General features: G+C 34.1%; 1 protein-coding gene across 1 annotated transcript in view; it reads left to right on the forward strand.

Annotated features, from left to right (window-relative positions):
- The window catches only part of suclg2 (succinate-CoA ligase GDP-forming subunit beta), a 160527-nt gene that overhangs the window by 39954 nt on the left and 99215 nt on the right, over window positions 1-21358 (forward strand). The window contains exon 3 of the mRNA XM_051122645.1: window positions 20974-21073. Coding sequence (XP_050978602.1) covers window positions 20974-21073 — 100 coding nt within the window. The remainder of the gene's footprint in view (window positions 1-20973; window positions 21074-21358) is intronic.

Consider the following 21358-nt stretch of genomic DNA (forward strand, 5'->3'; position numbering starts at 1 on the left):
CAAAAAGCCCCTTTCTTGTCAAGCAGCAACTAGTTGATAAGTGAGGTTTTCTTTCTTTCTATATTTTTGTTTTAATTAGCATGCTGTGCTTTAGCTGTTAGTTTGCACGATAATGTTTTAATTAGCATGCTAATTAGATCTGCTGCCTAAAATATCAAAACTGAAAGAAAAAGTCTAAATCTAGTCAGTTGTTGGATGACTAATCAGCCATCGTGACCCATCTCTACTCCCTAACCTTTCAAAAACCACTGAGTTTATCTGATTTTATTTAGAACCGGGTGTTTATCTTCTGCCCAGCTTTTTGCCAACATCTCCTGCTATGTGAGCCCGTTAAATCTGAGCAGTAGCTCTGTTTTTCACGAGGAACTCAAGAGAGATTGGGGACAAGACGGCGATGTTGATTGACATGGACATGGATGTTGACAGCTTGTGGAGTGTTCCAGAGAGTGGAATAAAGCGGCGAGCCAGCCAGAGGTCAGATTCCGCACCCGGATTTACACACTCGCTCAGGCTGAATCACAGCTGGCCCGCTTCAGAAGCGAGTCGGCGTTCTCCTGCTCTCTCTTCTTCTCCTCGGTTTGATATTGTGCTGGGACAATGAATCAGAAAGGGTAATGAAAGCCTTTCAGCTTCCCCGAGGAAACTTTCCTCACTTAATTACTTCAGCCTCCTCTGGTGAGCTTGAAAAATGCTTTTTGGGAGCCAGCGCAATCTCTCTCGGATTAATCCCTCGCAAAATTGATGTTTACCATGCAAGCAAACTGAGTATAGCCAATCTGTATCTTGTTAGCGCTTGTGAAACGGACAGTTGATCATCTGTAGAATCAACTCAAAACGTTAAATTTGAGGCGAGGCACGTCAGAGATTTTGTAAACAAAGTTTGGGTGCTTGAATTAGTTCCGTTGGTGTTTATGTAGTGTGGTAACAACTAATTAGGCCTCTGTTTGATCGTCTAGACATGAAAAATCACCTAAGCTTTGGAGGTAACTACTTTGGAAATAACATGTCAGTCAGCTAAAGTTATATGAGCGAATATGAGCTTCAGAAAAGTCACTGACATTTTGACTAGTCAGCGGTATCATTCTATGAAGCTGTACCGCTGCATAAGTTCCCAGAATGCATCAGGACTGACAGGATTTCAGCACACAATGCTGTCATACAGGAAAGATGGATGGTGCTTCGAATGCTCCTACCATCATTACCTACCTGGAACCCTGAGGAAAAACAACCATTCTTGTGCTAGTTCATTATCTTCGCTATGCAAATCCAAGTCACATGTAATTTTCGTTTCATTTCAACTCTTTTTTTCCTCACAGAAAGCACGCCTGCGTGCTTTAATACTATTTCCACGCCACGCACCCGGCGTGTTTCCATTCACCGTGTCTGATGTGGGTGGGTGAGATTTGAGGTAAGGTTAATGTGGCACGCTCAAGGGCATGGTGAACAGATTTGCCTTTTCTGCAGCAGCAGAATGTTCTCGCTGCCAGATGTTGCCGCGGACAGGCGGAGAATGGAGGACGAGACGGCTATAAGAAGAGAGAAGATGATGAAAAAGTATGGAAAATGCTTACAGATGGAGTCTGGAATGCTAAATATAGATTTTTTTTTTTAGAGGCTGTGTGAGACGGAGATAATTGTGAAAGCAGATTTGCAGTTCTGTGCTTGCTAGATTCGTGTCGACTGATGGATGTGGCTGTGTTTCGTAAAAGTAGGGCTGGGAGATAAGGCAAAAAAATCGAATCTCGATTTTGTTTTGTTTTTACGATGTTTAACTAGTCAGCTTGAAAATGTAACTTACAACATAATTCAAGTAACATTTTCTTCATTAACCCTCTAGTTCTATGCTCTATTCAACTGCAGAAAAGATGCATGAACTTCAACTACACTACCACTCAAAAGTTTATGATCAGTAAGATTTTTATTGGTTTTTAAAAATGTTTCTTATGTCAGTCATCAAGGCTGCATTTATTTGATCAAAAATACTGAAAAAAACTTTAATACTGTGAAATAGTATTTCTATTTAAAATAACTGCTTTCTGTGTGAATATACAGGTGCATCTCAATAAATTAATATGTCGTGGACAAGTTCATTTCAGTAATTCAACTCAAATTGCGAAACTTGTGTGTTTAAATTCAGTGCACACAGACTGAAGTAGTTTAAGTCTTTGGTTCTTTTAATTGTGATGATTTTGGCTCACATTTAACAAAAACCCACCAATTCACTATCTCAACGAATTAGAATACTTCATAAAACCAATAAAAAAAACATTTATAGTGAATTGTTGGCCTTCTGGAAAGTATGTTCATGTACTGTATACGTACTCACTTGGTAGGGGCTCCTGTTGCTTTAATTACTGTCTCAATTCAGCGTGGCATGGAGATGATCAGTCTGTGGCACTGCTGAGGTGGTATGGAAGCCCAGGTTTCTTTGACAGTGGCCTTCAGCTCAATTGCATTTTTTTTTGGTCTCTTGTTTCTCATTTTCCTGTTGACGATACCCCATAGATTCTCAATGGGGTTCAGGTCTGGTGAGTTTGCTGGTCAGTCAAGCACACCAACACCATGGTCATTTAACCAACTTTTGGTGCTTTACATATATTTAGGAATACGACAACTGTAGCCAAATTCCAAACACGTCTATGTGTGGTGGCACTTGATGCCTTGACCCCAGCCTCAGTCCATTCCTTGTGAAGTTCACCCAAATTCTTGAATTGATTTTGCTTGACAAGCCTCTCAAGGCTGCGGTTCTCTTGGTTGGTTGTGCATCTTTTTCTTCCACACTTTTTCTTCCACTTAACTTTCTGTTAACATGCTTGGATACAGCACTCTGTGAACAGCCACCTTCTTTGGCAAAGAATGTTTGTGGCTTACCCTCCTTGTGAAGGGTGTCAATGATTGTCTTCTGGACAACTGTCAGATCAGCAGTCTTCCCCATGATTGTGTAGCCTAGTGAACCAAACAGAGAGACCATTTTGAAGGCTCAGGAGACCTTTGCAGGTGTTCTGAGTTGATTAGCTGATTGAAATGTCACCATATTCTAATTTGTTGAGATTTGTTGTGAATTGGTGGGTTTTTGTTATATGTGAGCCAGAGACTTAAACTACTTCAGTCTGTGTGCACTGAATTTATTTAATATGCAAGTTTCACAATTTGAGTTGAATTACTGAAATAAATGAACTTTTCCACGACATTCTAATTCATTAAGCTGCATCTGTATTTTAAAATGTACTTATTCTTGTGATGCAAAGCTGAATTTTCAGCATCATTACTCCAGTCTTCGGTGTCACATGATCCTTCAGAAATCATTCAGCATATTAGAATGATTTTTGAAGAATCATGTGACACTGAAAACTGAAGTAATGGCTGATAAAAATTCAGCTTTGCTTCACAGGAATAAATGATATTTTAAAATATATGAATATATAACACCATAATTTTAAACTTGTATTTTTGATCAAGTGAATGCAGCCTTGATGAGCATATAAGTTCTTTAAAAAACATTAAAAATCTTACTAATCCCAAACGTTTGAGCGGCAATGTACATCTTGTACAAATTTGTCTTATACATATTATATGTTAAGGAATAATACAAGGAAAATGCTTTTTGTTCCGGTTCATGACAGTTAGGGTTGATAAACTCCCATCTCATGTTCTCCCTCAACTTCAAAATCTTCCTATATCGCTGTTTTACCTATTTTGTTAAGGGTGTTTGATCTTCTTTGCATGTTCACTTTGCAAAGACTGGGTCGGTACTTCTGCAGCGATGTAGGATGATTTCGAAATGATTTTTGAAGTTGAGGGAGAAAATACGATTGGAGTTTTACTAGGGATGTTAACCGATGACCGTTTGACCGGTGGTTGACCGTATCAACGTTAACCGGTCAAAGTTGTCGGTAGTCGGTTAAAAAAAAAAGTGATATCTAAATTAGGCTATTATAGACAGTGGACTATACGCTACTACAGTTAGCCATCTCATTCCTCATCTTTTTGTGTTAAGTGAACAAATTATCCCTCACACTCAATTTTTCATAACTCGCCTGTTTGTACTTAATAAACCAATAAAAACATTTGGCGCGAGGTCACAGCGTTTGGGCTCGCGCGCTCACAAGGTTTGCGAAAAGTAAAGGCAACAGGCTAAAACACTCGAGGTTAGAGCGGCGTCTCTTCGGAGCTGTCATTTTCTTAAATGAGCCGTGGCAATGTTTCAAATGAGCTTCTAACCTAGACAAACGCCTTTATTTTCAAAGCGATCACCTTGTACCCAAACCATTTGAAACTAAGGAGCCATTTGTCCTGCGATTACATACAACAAGCTCTTCCGCGCCGCGTTTGCGGGACTCATGTTTCGCGCTGTAGGGGATTTTAAAAAAGTGACGTGAGTGGCAGTGTGTGTGTGTGTGTGTGTGTGCGGGAGGCAGAGCGGCAGAGAGATGCGACAGAGTTGCGAAATTGCAGGCGCGGCTCGAAATGGCTGTTATTTCAAATAGCGTACCATATTTTAAACTAATCGGTTAACCGGTTTCAACCGGCTAATGAGGCTTGGTGGTCGGTCAAGAAATTTTTTAGTTTTCGCCATCCCTAAGTTTTACATACCCTAACTGTCTTGATATTGACAGTGGTTTCAAGAATTATGAAATTTTTATGGTATCAGTAAAGACCTTATTTAAAGCAAAAACAACTATATTGTGATAAATATCATTACCGTGAAATACAATTACTCATATTGTGATATAAGATTTTGGTCATGTTGCCCACCCCTATTCTAAACATTCAATTTAGCAGATAAATGCATTAGATTTACAGCCTTTTCCTTTTAAAAAAGCAGACCAAAAATCTTGATGACTCATCCTGCACTGCACAGATTTTCGTCCAATCAAATACAGAATGAGAAAGCCCCTCCCCCGATACTAACTGCAATGACTAGCAAGTAAGCACATCATAGCTGATGGCTGTGACATAACTAAACTTTAGGTTTTAGATAAACTTAAGATTTTCTAGAATTTTCTAGATTTAAAATTAATTGCTAACTTAAGTAACTTAATCTCTTATTGACGACGTATTGATAGATTGTTGGTCTTTTGCCGAATGAATGTTTTCTATTCCTCTTGTTTAAGCCTTTACCCTGCAAAGGTGGTGCTGTGTTGTTAATTCTTGCACAGACGTCTGACGCATACTAAGTCTTTAAAGCCTAAAAACCTAAGATTACCTAAAACTTAATATGTATTCCTTAGCTGACTTCCTTAGTATTTCTTTTAGGAAACTAATCTTTAATATGCTGTATTTAAAAATCATCTAAATTCTTACAAACATAATGTTTTAGCTGCAACACAAGAGCACAAAAATATGGGGAAAAGGGCATTTTGGTTTAAGTTTGCGTATAGTACTCGTATAATATGTTTGTGTGTATATTCAGTTTACTTAAGGACCCATTTATGAGGTGATAACGAAACTGGATGTACATTAGCGTACAATGTTCATCTTCCTGGCTTTGGCTTTCTGTAATGTGGTCTTGTGAAATTTTGAATACACTCGAAAGACTCCAGCAGGTTCTCTACTACATTCGGCAGCACTCTAATAGAGGTGGGAGATCATTATGAAGGATTGTGATGAGGAGCAGGTGGATGAATTTAACAAGAACTCAGCTGTCAGTGATGTGGTGACAGTTGAAGTTGAAATAACACGCATGAAACTTGAGACAGAAGTAGTGGCCTTCTCTTATCAACCTCTGCTCCGTTTCCAAGCAGACAGGCATCATTAGACAGGAGTTAGAGCCGGATCATTGTTCCGTTCGGACTTGTTCCTGTGCAGGCAGGAGCAGACGGTGATGTCAAGAGGTGGAAAACACAGCAGCACGACGACTTGCACAGGTCAAGCACTCGAGTCTGAGCTGAGTGCTGTTTATCAGGCAACAACAAATTAGTTGGATTTAGGACAGAGAAAGATGGTGTTTATACATTAGGGTATAAAGAAATGTTGCTTTTTTTTTTAGTTGTTTGCCTGTTAGGCTTGGGTATCGATTCTGATTCTCAAGGATTTCATTCACTTTGTATTTGTTATATTCGAACAGCAGTAAAAAATTTAATATTGTGATTATTTATCTATCTATCTATCTATCTATCTATCTATCTATCTATCTATCTATCTATCTATCTGTCTATCTATCTATCTGTCTATCTATCCATCTGTCTACTTTTTCTATTTACTATATATAAAAATTTTTATTTACTATTTCTATGTATTATATATAATACTATTTCTATTTATTTTTGTATTTATTTATTACAGTATTTTTATTTATTTAGGCTTGGGTATCGATTCTGATTCTCAAGGATTTCATTCACTTTATATTTGTTATATTTGAACAGCAGTAAAAAATGTAATGTTGTTATCTATCTATCTATCTATCTATCTATCTATCTATCTATCTATCTGTCTATCTGTCTATCTGTCTATCTTTCTCTCTATCTGTCTCTCTATCTGTCTCTCTATCTGTCTCTCTATCTGTCTCTCTATCTGTCTATCTGTCTGTCTATCTATCTGTCTATCTATCTGTCTATCTACAGTATCTATCTGTCTATCTATCCATCTATCCATCTGTCTATCTGTCTACTTTTACTATTTATTTACTATATATAATATTCTTTGTTTACTATTTCTATTTATTATATATAACACTATTTCTATCTATCTATCTATCTATCTATCTATCTTTCTATCTATCTATCTATCTATCTATCTATTTATTCATTTATTTATTTATTATAGTATTTTTATTTATTTAGGCTTGGGTATTGATTCTGATTCTGATCTACTTTTTCTATTTATTTTCTTTATATAATAATATTTATATTTTTATTTATTTATTTATTTACTATTTATTTATTATATATAATAATATTTCTGTTTATGTATTTATTGGTCTATCTGTCTGTCTATCTATCTATCTATCTATCTATCTATCTATCTATCTACTGTTTATTTATTTATTTATTTATTTATTTATATATGTCTGTCTGTCTGTCTATTTATTTGTTTATTTATTATATATAATTCCATTTCTATTTGTTGGCCTATCTATCTATCTATCTATCTATCTATCTATCTATCTATCTATCTATCTATCTATCTACTGTTTATTTTTTATCTATTTATTTATTTATTTAATTATTAGCCTATATATGTATGTCTATTTATTAGTTTATTTATTATATATAATTCAATTTCTATTTATTTGTTTATTTATTTATTGGCCTATCTATCTGTCTGTCTGTCTGTCTGTCTGTCTCTCTGTCTGTCTGTCTACTATTTATTTATTTATTTATTATATATAATATTATTTCTATCTTAAAGCCTTAAAAGCATTTTTTGGGGTAAAATAACAGTTTTTGGTTTGATTTTTAGACTATTTTTTTTTTTACAGTGTATCATCAAGTATATATATTATTAGAACGCTCTCAAACGTCATGTAGAAAACTAATCCTGTTTTTGAGGATGCTTTTCCTGAGCAAATGATGTTTTCCATCGCATGAGTAAAAATAATACAATAATTTGCTGTAATCACAGTGACTGTAATGCACACAGAAGTACATCCTGTAGCCCTGTTATCATAGGATGTTTCATTTACTAATATTTGCCCTATAGCAGAACATTATCTTCAGTAAACACTACTTCCCCCAACTCAGTCCTCCTGTTTAGTATGTTTCTCTTAGTCTCAACCCATTTTATGGCCTTAAACACACATGAGGGATCTTGACTTCCCTGTGTTGTTCTCTCAGCTGTCTGAAAGCGCACGGTTTCCCCTGAACCCCGCTCCACACCCCATTACCGCAGCCCCATTGCTCTCGCTGAATATCAAACAACAGGACACCTCTGTGTCTCTTACCCTGCAGTCATGTCCACAGCCAGAGAGACATTAGGGACTCAGAAAATAAGAAACAGTGAAGCAGAAGCAGCAACACAGCGCTGAACTACTTACTGATGTCATTGGTACATAAGCTTCAAGTTCATTTCAACTTATTAATGAGGAATTGGAGGGACTGTATTACTGAAATTACTTCCGATGTCATGCAAACTGTACAAACGTATTTGCTTCTGCATGTAATTTTTTGGGCTAAATAGTATGTTAGGGCAAGAAATTATTAGTGTTTCACTTCAGTAGGCAGTATCTTGCTTATTTTAAACTCTTGCTCATGGGTGATTTATTATTATTATTTTTTTTTATTTTCATTATTTTTCTTCATTTATGCCCTCATTTAAAATTATGAATTGACAGTAATGCAAATTACACCCTGAATTAACGGCGTATGTTCGTTTAGCATTCAGTTCAGTTAATTAATGAGATAATCAAACAGTGCTCTGAACAAACACCATGTTGGACGTTTTGTTTGTGAAGTCGACCTTTGTTAACTTGGCACACTTAAAGCTGATGCTAGCTTTCAAGAAAGTGGATTTTCATGTTATTAGATGTCTAATGCAATCACATGTATTTATATAGATATATAAAGATAACATGAAATATTTAATGAAATATGTTTTAATTATAAATAGATATTGACTAGTATGGATACAGACTACATAGACGACATATAGGGATCTATTATTGTCATAAGGCATTTGTGGGTCTTTAAAAAGCATTCAACTCTTTATTTTATAAAATATCTAAAATATAATGATAAAAAAACTGTAAAACTTTTTTAGCCTTAACCTTTCTGTTGTATATCTGAATGAAATACTAATACTAAAACTAAAATTATAAAAAAAAAAAAACGTTTTTGTTAAAATATATAAAAATAACAATACAATTTTTTAAATAAAATTAACCTTACCTGAAATAAAATAAAATAATAAAATAAAATAAAATATATATATTTTTTTTTCATTTAAGCTAGTTGCCAGGACAACATTTCTCATTTTAGTTTAGTTTAACTTGATGTATTAAAATAACAAACTAAAACTGAAATAAAAATTAATAAAAAAAAAACTGCAATAAATAAATAAATCAATTAATTAATTATTAATTAAAATGAAATCAGAAAATATGAAAATTAAGCCGATTCAAAATATTAATTGACACTCTATTAGTATTTCAGTGACACTAAAATAACTTTAACATGACATAAAGAAATTACATTGTGTTTCCCTGGTGAACCCCACTATTTAATTTAATTTAATTTAATTTAATTTAATTTAATTTAATTTTATAAATATTGTACAGTAAACAACAAATATCAAATAAGGTCTTAATTAAACATGCAGCTATCATAAAAATGCTTCCACTGTGTGTTCATTGTCAGCAATAAATAAATAAATAAATAAATAAAAATAAAGTGATGAATATATTTTACAGCTCTATTTTAAAGTTCCTATATTTTTTTCCAAACATGAGAATGCATTGCAGTACAAAACACTTAGCCAACTATGTCTTATTTTTGCAACAAAGTGTGAGTATATACCAACCCACACTACCTAAAAATACATTTTTAGTATAAGGTGACAAAATGCGTTTTCTCTTAGTTATCACTTGGCCCATCTCTGCCTCAGACATGCAGCCTACAGAACGTTCACACACCATTTTATTTATTTTGTATTGTACAAAAGCAGCAAAAGCTGGCATACACGACCTGCACGTAAATACTGCTGTGCTGAAAAAATAAATAAATAAACTGCCTTTTGAGGCTTTTGTGGTCCTGAGAAGGCAATGGAGGTCTTGCACCTGGAGCTCCAGGCTGATTTTCCGCTAAAACTGATCGTGCAGACAAAACCGTAGGGCCTAGAGAGCTGAATCTTGGCCAAATGGTAGAGCTCCCCGTGGGGACGTTGTGACAAAGTATCGCCCTAATCGGCCTATAGGTGGCGCTACAGCGATCAACAACGCGAAAGTGGTCATAACTTCTAAACCGCTTGTCGTAGACTCAAAATTTTAACATTTTTGGAATCCTTGGATCAATACAAATTTAAAAAACCCCCTGTGATTTGGGGTCCTGGAGGCCCCGTTTTCCCGCAAATGTTAATTATGTCCGAAACCTACTTTTGCGAACTAGTCCTAGGTTTTTCACCCGATCGGAACCAAACCACTGCAGAAATGTTCTCTGGACAGTGAATACCAATAATTATTAAAAAAAAGTTGAAATTTTGACTCATCGTTGCGAAGGGGCCCCAAAAAGTTTGTCAGGTGGGAGACCATTTTTACTAAAATGGCTATAACTCATGAACCAAATGAGGTATCTTCACCAAACTTGGTACGCATATGTAAGAGCTCAATCTTTGGTCAAATCAAAAAAATTGCATAGCTCTGCCACTTGGTGGCGCTATAAGGGAAAAAAACACGAAAATGCCTATAACTACGCAACCGTTAGTCCGATCGACCTCAAACTTGGTATGTAGTGTCTTTGTCCAATGTGCCATAAGGGTCTATAAGGACATTGGTGTATCTCAAAAAACATGGCCGCCATCAGCCAATGAAGTTTGAGCACCCATTAGACAAGGTTAACGGACGTCAATCGGAACGAAACTCACTGGGCATGTTTGACTCATGGCCCTAAAGGACTGTAAGAATTTTGAAAGAAATCGGCCACTAGTTGGCGCTAACGAGTTTTTTGCCTCTGTAACTTGCCTCACTCACGTGGTGTTTCACACATCCACACAATATGCATATCATTTGATAGATCTCCACATGCTGAGCAACTTTGCCTCAAGAACCATTGCTGTCAATCAAACCGTTCATTAATTATTCGCAAATATGTGAAAAACCTACTTTTGCGAACTAGTCCTAGGTTTTTCACTCAATCTCGATCAAACCACTGCAGCACAGTTCTCCAGACTCTCTAGATCAATAATTATCAAAAAAATGTTGAATTTTGTCCTTTGGTTAGCTTTAACAAGGTCATTTAGAAAAGGGGCGTGGCCACATATACCCAAAAGCCTATAAAACCTAAACGAAAACTCAAAACTTTACGAAAAATGGTGAGAACATGTGTCAGGTGACTCTTAACAAGCATGCAAAGTTTCGTGAAGATCGGACCATAGGTGGCGCTATAACAGTTAAAAAGGCTTTAAAAACATAAGCTGTGTATGGTAAGTGGCTTCAAATGGCTAAATAAATGCTCATCTATTCACACAAAGACTAGATCTTCATATCATTTGATAGATCTCCTCATGATGAACAACTTTGCCTCAAGAACCATTGCTGTCAATCAAACCGTTCATTAATTATTCACAAATATGTTAAAAACCTACTTTTGTGAACTAGTCCTAGGTTTTTCGCTTAATCTCGATCAAACCACTGCAGTAATATTCTCTGAACTCTCTAGATCAATAATTATCAAACAAATGTTGAATTTTGTCCTTCGGTTAGCTATAACGGGGTCATTTACAACAGGGGCGTGGCCACATATACCCAAAAGCCTATCAATACTAAACAAAAACTCAAAACTTTACGAAAATTGGTGAAAACATGTGTCAGATGATTCTTAACAAGCATGCAAAGTTTCGTAAAGATCGGACCATAGGTGGCGCTATAAGAGTTAAAAAGGCTTCAAAAACACAAGCTGTGTATGGTAAATGGCAAATGACAAACTGTTCATTGCTTAAGTCTTTTAAAAACATATATTCATTTAAAAAAAAAAAAAAAAAAAAAAAACATTCAATAAAGGAGACAGTGTCTCACTTCATTAAGACTTGTTTGACTATTGAAATCTCCTGAATGAATGATTCAATGACATACTTTTTTTTTTTAAACGGGCAGTTGTCGCCACCTCCTGGCGGAAGAGGATAAGCGTTACAATAGATACACGTGTTAAAATACTTTCGTTTTTATCGCTACTGTAGACAATAAGTGTTTATACCCAAACTATAAACTTTTATCCCAGTACTTCTATTATTTAAATATCTGTAACACTGAAATAATGATTATAATGTGGTTGAAAAGACTGTTTGTGTTGCTCTTTCTGCGTTCACATTTACTCCGACCTTCTGATTCATTAACATGGCAGCGACAAAACCTGCTTCTCACGCTCCACTGACACTGGCGATGTGAAACAGTCCTAATAGACATAGATAACTCGTTGTCATTTAGGAATAAGATCGCGTGGGTGTTTGAATCGACACCTCAATATTTTAAGGATTAATAGTGCAGCTCTAATGTAAACATGGCAAAATGTTGTGGGAGGATACTGTCACGAGATCTCGCGAAATCCGACTGGTCTCGTCACATCCCTACCATTTAGATAGCCACTTAATAATAAGATCATGATCTACTGTACCCGAGTCTATAAAACCTAAAAGAAAAGAAAATATCACAAACCTAAGTCAAATCATCATCATATGATTCTAAACAAGCCTGCATTTTAAAGACATCAGGCAAAAAAAGGCAATGTAACAGTTATAAAGCTTAAAAACAATGCATCGCTCTTCAAAATGTAATGAAATTACAACTATAACCACTAGATGGCAGTAGAAGACCACCAATGGCTCATTGAAATGCGCAGTGCTATTCACAGATTTTCCATTCATTTCAATTCATGCAAAGACTAAATCACTATATAACATTTCAAATCACATTTAGTCAAAGTTTAACACTTCATTTAAACACATATATCATATTTGACAATAATACAAGATTATGATTACAGTGAAACCTGAAAACTATATATAAAATCTTAAAAAGACTTGCACTAAACATTTTGTCACCTACCATTTAATACACAAATCTCTTACGTGCAACAAAATGTGTGTGTAGTAATGCTTAATGAACATTAATATAACAGTTTAACTATTTAATTTCTGTTTGTGAGTTTATTCTCCATCATGGATGTGTTTTATTGTGTTGCCATATATTTTGCATTGGACTACATCTTAAATCCACACAACCTTTTATGATGCTAAACAGGCATGCAAAGTTTCATGAAGATCAGACCATAGGTGGCACTATAACAGTTAAAACGGCTTCAAAAACAAAATTTCTATGGTAATTGGCCTCAACTTGCTAAAAACATGCAAATATATTCACACAACCACTAGATCTTCATATCATATGATATAGATGTCCTCATTCTGAACAACTTTGCCTCCAGGACCATTGCTGTCAATCCAACTATTCTTTAAATATGTTATATTATTAAAAAAAAAAAAAAAAAAACCTACTTTTGTAAACTAGTCCTAGGTTTTAAACTCAAAATACATAAAATCACTGTAGTAACATTCTCTGGACCCTCTAGATCAACAATTATCAAAAAAATGTTGAACATTTGCATTTAGACAGCAAAAACAGCACCACTTAATAATAAGATCATGATCTACTGTACCCAAAAATCTATAAATCCTAAAAGAAAACAAAATTTCACAAACCTAAGTAAAATCATTATCATATAATTCTAAAGAAGCATACAATTTTATCAACATAAGGCAAAAAAGGCAAAGTTACAGTTATAAACTTAAAACAATGCATCCTTTTTTTAAAACGCCATGAAATTGCAACTTTAACCACTAGATGGCAGTAGAAGACCATTAATGCATCATTAAACAGACTACAACAGTGCATTTCATGGCTTGTTTTCAATTAATTTCAATTTATGCATAAACTAAATCACTGTTACAACATTTCAAATCACATTTAGTCAAAGTTTAACACTTAAATTATACAGATATATCATATTTGACAATAATACAAGATTATGATTACAGCGAAACCTGAAAATGATATATAAAATCTTAAAGTCAATATTTGCACTAAACATTTTGTCACCTACCATTTATTACACAAATCTTCAAGGTGCAACAAATTATGTCTGTGTGTGTAAAAGCAGTAATGCTTAATGAGCATTAATATAACAGTTTAACTATTTAATTTCTGTGTTTGTGAGTGTTTTCTCCATCATGGATGTGTTTTAGTGTGTGTTTAGCCATATATTTTGCGTTGGACTACATCTTAAATCCTCACAACCATTTTATTCTCAAAATATTATGACTTCAATCTCGTAATTTTAGATTTTTAATTTTTTTTTAATGTGGCATCAAAACGCTATTGTAGAATAGAAAGGAATCCTTTTAGATTTTTATATATATTTTTTTAATGTGGCATATATATGTATGTATGTATATGTAGAATAGAAAGGAATCCTATATATGTATATGTATATGTATATATATAAATATGTAAAAAAATATATATATATATATGTATATGTATATGTATATCATGGTTTCCACAAGAATATTAAACAGCACAACTGTTTTTAACATTGATAATAATAAGAATGAGCGCTTTTGAGTTTTGGTACAAAATCTGCATGATTTCTGAAGGATCATGTGACACATAAGACTGGAGAAATGATGCTGAAAATTCAGCTTTACCATCACAGGAATAAATTATAATTCAAAATATATTAAAATACAAAACAGTTCATTTAAATTGTAATAATATTTCACAATATTATTGATTTTTACTGTATTTTTGATCAAATAAATGCAGTTTTGTTAAAACATAACAACATAGTCTTCTTTCATATAACCAGTTAAAAAAAGGTACCAACCTCAAACCTTTGAACAGTAGTGTTACTTTAATTATATTGTTTTTTTTTTTTTTAAATATATTGTTTTAAGTAAAAACAATTATGTGTGTAGTATTTTACAGTGCTTTGACTGCGATTCTCACAAAATGTGTTAACATCTTTAACTGTGTTGTAATGGGGCAATTATAATGAGCTAGTTTATTAAACACAAGTCGTCTCACAAAAAACCATTAAATGATATAAAATGGCTGAATAAACCCTTCTGTTAAAGCACATCTGTTGTTCACACAAACAACAGTTTTTGTGTGTGTGTGTTTATAAATATTGCTTCAATTCACAATCCACCTCCAAAAGAGCTTATCTAGTTAACAGCTTAGCCTAGTAGCTTAGCAGCTGAGTTCACAAAATCTGCAAGGGTGTTTATGAATTATGCTTTTTCCTGCTAAAAATGTATTTATATGGCTGTTTATGAAGTCACTTCTGTTCCTAAAATACAGTGAACTAATTATGTCATCTCCTACAGAATTGCTCAAACTCTTTGTCAACAGACATTTTGCATCACATTTTCCTGGCCTTGTACATGCCTGAATGGTTAAAGTGATAGTTTACACAAAAAATAAAATTCTGTCATTTAAAGGAGAAGTCCACTTCCAAAAGAATGACTCACATATAATGTACTCAACCCCCTTGTCATCCAGATGTTCATGTCTTTCTTTCCTCAGTCGTAGAGAAATTATGTTTTTTGAGGAAAACATTTCAGGATTTTTCTCCATATAATGGACTGATATGAAGCCCCGAGTTTGAACTTCCAAAATGCAGTTTAAATGTGGCTTCAAACGATCCCAGCTGCGAAAGAAGGGTCTTATTTAGCGAAACGATCGGTTACTTTCATAAATTATTCTTGTAGCTTCATAACATTACGGCTGAACCACTGATGTCACATCAACTATTTTAACGATGTCTTTACTGCCTTTGTGAGCCTTGAACATGGTAGTAGTGTTGCCGTCTACGTAGGATAAGAAAGCTGTTGGGTTTAATTAAAAATATCTTAATTTGTGTTCTGAAGATAAACGAAAGTCTTACGGGTTTGGAATGACATGAGGGTGAGAAATAAATGACAGAATTGTCCATTTATTTTTTTCCATCTCAGTGTCTCTCTTTCACTCACTCGATATCGCTCTCATCTCTGGCTCTCTGTAGCGCTCATCATCACATTCCCATGTGCAGGAGTTTCCTGTCTAACACTATCAGATCTCTTATCGGGACAAGAGGTGTTGTGCTAAGTCTTCAACCATCGCCAGCCTCTCCTCAGTTGTTTTGTTATATCTCTCTTAGTTTTGATTAAGTGATCCAGCGGCTTCTGTATCTCTGTTTTTGCCGCTTTTGCATTCTTATCCCTCACGGTCGCACACATGATCAATGCTATCAGCTCTGTGTGGCAGTGATAAATTATGCATGCGCTCAAGTCAATGGCTGAGTTGTGGTTTGGGTGAGACGCAGCGGTGATAGTGAGTCTTAATCAGCACCTAAAGTGGGAGAACTCTTAACGTCCACCCCGAGGGCTGTGAACAGCAGCGTGGCTCTTTAAGAATGACTTATGTGGGAGCCAAGGCCTTCATGCTCCATCATGTTCTGTTCATCATTTCCTGCCATATTTCAAATGTTCTGTAAATTAAAGGGGTCCTATTATGCTCTTTTATAAAGTCTTGATTTTGTTTTTGGGGGTGTACTAGAACATGCTCTCATGCTTGGTGGTTCAAAAAACACATTATTTATCACAAAATTTACATTATTACAATACCTTTCTCCCCAGCCTGGCACATAAGGCTTGATTAGTTCCGGGTTTAATGAAGGCCCGGCTTGCGAAAAACTAAATGTGTTGTGATTGGTTAGCTGTCCCACTGCATTGCGACCAGCTCCAGTATAACATTATCAAAGAACATCATTACTGATTAGCCTTATAAACAGAAACAGGCCTTCTCAGCTACCCGTCAAATTAAAGGTTTGGTTTAACTTGAAGAAACTGTGACAGAAATATAGTACTTAATGTAATTATAGTGCTATTATTACAAATGGAATTATTATTAAAACATTTTTTTTAAGGAATATTTACCAAAAACAAAAATATTTACCAGAATTTATTTATCAGAAAAATGTAAATACACAACAAAGTATTTTTGGAAAAAAAAAAAAAAAAGACAGAAAAGAATAGTTTTAAATGTAATACATTTAATTAAAAAAACAAAACAAAACAAAACAAACAAACAAACAAAAACAATTAGAGATGCTTGTTATTATTACAGTTTAGTGAAACCATTAAAATGGAAGAATTTGATAAAAATACATTTTCTATTTTTTTTTTTTTTTTACAATAAAATAAAGCATATTTCAGTGGGTCTTAGAAATGTCATTTTTGTTTAAATTGCTTTTAAATTGTGTACGTTTCAAGATGGAATTAATGAGACATACATTTAGATTTTTTTAACCATTAAAACAGTTTAGAATTAAAATGAAAAAATAAAAAATGAAATTAATTTCACAGGACCCTTGATATATTCAAATAGAAAACAGTTATTTTAAATTGTAATTATAATTTACAATATTACTGTTTTTATTTATATTTGATCAGATAAATGCAGCCTTTGTGAGCAAATGAGACTTTGTTCTAAAAGAAATAAAAAAATTAAATAAAATAAATAAATTATTTAGTCAACTTGAAATGTTAAGTTGTACTAAGTAACAACTTATATATTTGTGTTTGTTAAACTTAACATATGGGTAAGTACCCCAACTGCCTTAAAATGTTAAGTTGAATCAACTCAAATATCTAAGTTGTCACTTAGTATAATTTAACATTTCAAGTTGAATAAACTTTTTTTGAGTTGACTGAACTTAAAATTTTAAGGCAGCCAGGTAACAAATAATTTTAAGTTGACTCAAAAAAAATAGTTTTTTTTTGTTTTTTTTTTTTGTTTTTTTACAGTGAATGCCAAACATTTGTTGTTCTTCTAAAAACGTCCTGTAAAATACTGGACAAACACCAGATCTTCTGCTCAAGCCATGGAAGATTATTTTTTCATAAGACATGGTTAGAGCTGAGTGCAGATGTGGTAACAGATTCTGCGCAGGAGACTTAACTTTAAATTGATTTTAATGTTTGCTAAGGTAATGGCTTAACTTGAAAACACACAAAAATGTCTAGCCACGCAAATTTGGGTAAAATAATCAGCTTCTGCTTACACTGGACTGTTGTTATCAATGCTCTTTGGGACAAAATTAATTAAAAGTGTATTTATAAGTAGCATTTATATCTTCACAGAGCCCCTCTTTTATCTTCCAGGTGCTCCTTTTGGTTTACAGCACCTGTCAATCACTTGCTCTTCTGGTTTTTCTCATTTTTCCTCCTTTCTCTTTTTTCTGTTTATTTCCCAGATGCCTGCAGGACGTTTTGGTTCATCTTTGAATTCATTTGTAGTTCTCAGTCGCGACAGCCTTTTATGATCATGTGAAGATGTTAATGACTTTGTGAAGTCATTATTCCATGTGCCAATTCATTGTTCCGGTTCAAACCTCTGAGGTGATGAGAGTCTAGCTGGATGCCATAAAATGTAACATGATTTAAACCTCCTCCTGACTTCACATTATAACCTTGCAAAACTGAGTGCTTGTAAGTGTATAATGATGGCAGTAGACAGAACGCGTCAAGAACGATTTTGACAAATTTATTACAGAACATGCGGTACACATTTATGTATGTATGTATTTTATGGCTGTCAGTTTAACGCATTAAAGGAGAAAATCCACTTCCAGAACAAAAATTGACATATAATGTACTCACCCCTTGTCATCCAAGATGTTCATGTCTTTCTTTCTTCAGCCGTAAAGAAATTTGTTTTTTGTGGGAAACATTTCAGCATTTTTCTCCATATAATGGACTTTAATGGTGCCCCCGATTTTGAACTTCCGAAATGCAGTTTAAATGCGGCTTCAGACGAACCCAAATGCGGTTAAACATCCCAGCCGAGAAAAAAGGTTCTTATCTAGTGAAACGATCGGTTATTTTCATAAAAATAATACAATTTATTTACTTTTTAATGTCAAACACTCGTCTTGTCTCACTCTGCCTGAACTGTTTTTTCCGGTTCATGACAGTTAGGGTATATCGAAAAACTCCTATCTCATTTTCTCCCTCAACTTCAGAATCATCCTATATCGCTGTTTTACCTGTTTTGTTAAGTGTGTTTGATCTTCTTTGCATGTTCACTTTGTAAAGACTGTGTCGGTACTTCTGCAGCGATGTAGGATGATTTTGAAATGATTTTTGAAGTTAAGGGAGAAAATACGATCAAAGTTTTTCGACATACCCTAACTGTCTTGAGTCAGAATACACAGAGTTCAAGGAGAGCAAGAAAAGACGAGCGTTTGAGATTAAAAAGATTTCAATTGTATTTTTTAAATGAAAATAACCGATCGTTTCCCTAAATAAGACCCTTCTTCCTCGGCTGGGATCGTTTACAACCGCATTTGGGATCGTTTGAAGCCATATTTAAACTGCATTTTGGAAGTTCAAAATCAGGGCACCATATCAGTCCATTATATGGAGAAAAATCCTGAAATGTTTAACTCAAAAAACATAATTTCTTCACGGCTGAAGAAAAAAAGACATGAACATCTTGGATGACAAGGGGGTGAGTACATTATCTGTAAATTTTTGTTTTGGAAGTGGTCTTCTCCTTTAACTTATTTAATTAGTTATGAAAATTCTTATATTTGAGATATTGGTGCAAAAAAAATGCCCCTGTATGTGTTTTTTCTCATATTTATATATATCACATATCACACAATATCACACGGGCAGCAAGAGCAATATGACACGAGTGCTGATTTTATCCCGATCTATCACAAGCTTAAATGTGACTTTATACAACAGTTCACTAAATAAGAAGTTGATATTGTGTTATATTTTGCTTAATTTTGCGGAGAACATATTACCTTTGAAGCCATAGCAGAATTGTTGCAGGTCTCTGAGCAACACAGAGGTGTTTGGTTTCTGAATGAATCTGCATTTTGAGCGAATTGTGTGAATCAATGATTCAAAGGCCCATTCATAAAGGGAGCCATTTACTTAATTCCTGAATGAATCTGCTGTTTCGAATCGAATGAGTGGATGACTCATAAAGACATTTACCGCCACCTGCTGGCAGATTTAGTTTCTTATTTAGAGTATCATTTCATTAAAAAATAATAATAATAGTAATAATAAAAATAACAACATTAAAGGGATGGTTCACCCAAAAAAAATTAAATTCTGTCATCATTTACTCACCCTCATGTCAACATAAAAGAAAGTATTTTGAAGACTGTTTGTAACAAAGCTGTTTTGGTTATCAATAACTTTCATTATATGAACAAAACAATACTGATACTCAAAGTATCTTCTTTATGTTCCATAGTTTACGTTAGGCTGTTGCAGCCTAAATGTTTCTTTCTAAAGCTACAATTTGTAATGTCTGCTTAATACTTTCTCATTTAACACAAAAATAGCTTTAATTAACCTTTTGTGAATATTTGTGGATAATTTGATTAATTAATCGACACATCATATAATTAATTAGATTAAAAATTGTAGTCGACTGACAGCCCTAACGTATTTATTTTATTTATTTATACTATTATATATTTATTGTTACTATGAAATTATTAAACATTTAATAATTTTGTTTGTTTGTTTATTTATTTAGTTGATTTTCTAAATTTTAATTTATTGATGTTATTGTTTAATTACTATTAGATTATTAAAATGTTTTTTTTTTTTTTTTTTTTTTTGTTCCAGGTATATGGCACAACACATTTTCAATTTGTTACTCCAGCTTACCTTTGAAAAAAGTGGGTAAAAATGTCAGCTGTAAGAATACAATATATAAATTGCACACCCTGGTAGAGTAATGTGAAAAATCTCTGAGGTTCTTTTAATCTCAGTCACTTTACAGTCGCTCAACAGTATATGGTCCCTTTTACAAAACTGGATCAAATGATTTATATACCACAATACTGATCAAATGTTTCAACATAGTGTCTCATGACAAGCTATTATTTCCTCAGCCGTGTGCTTCCATCTCAGCGATGTTTCCATGATGAAAGAAATAATGACAAAATTGCTAACCGCTCTGGAAGACGCATCATCAAAACATGCCTGTGGAGATCAGCGTAATATTTAAAATCAAATTACAGCTGAAAACATCAGATCCTCTTCCAATCTCATTTCTGCTTGCTTGTTTATCTGTATGATTGTTGAGGTACTGTGAGAGTCTCTTAAATGAGATTGTTGCAGGCCAGATTTGAACCTGTGTCACCCGCTAAGCACTACTTTGTGTCCGGAGCACCTTTTTTACCTGCCATCTTGAGGCTCTAACCTTTTTTTTTTTTTTTTTTTTTTTTTTTTTTTTTTATCCCTTTGTCACTTTAGAAGCGAAGGAGATTGTCCTGAAAGCTCAGATTTTAGCAGGAGGAAGAGGCAAAGGAGTGTTCGACAGCGGCTTGAAAGGAGGGGTGCATTTAACAAAAGAGTGAGTACCTGCCTAGACCCATTTTCTGAGAAAGAATACATCCTGCTTTCCTGTCTTTCGTTCCTCTTAAAACTCCTGTCATTCTTTGACACCCTGTATTTCTCAGCGAGAAAATGGAGCAGAGTATCGCTCTAGCCTCAGCATTTGTGATGTCCTTAAAACTCAGATGTAATGCAGAATGATGGATTCCTCAGCTGAACAAATTATAAGTGTTATAGAAACTATAAGAATGTTGTGAAAAAACCCTTGAGAATGAAGGAGACGTTTGAAATATAGCAATCTCTG

Source organism: Labeo rohita, chromosome 11 (genome assembly GCF_022985175.1).
Source record: "Labeo rohita strain BAU-BD-2019 chromosome 11, IGBB_LRoh.1.0, whole genome shotgun sequence".
In the NCBI taxonomy this organism is placed as follows: Eukaryota; Metazoa; Chordata; class Actinopteri; order Cypriniformes; family Cyprinidae; genus Labeo; species Labeo rohita.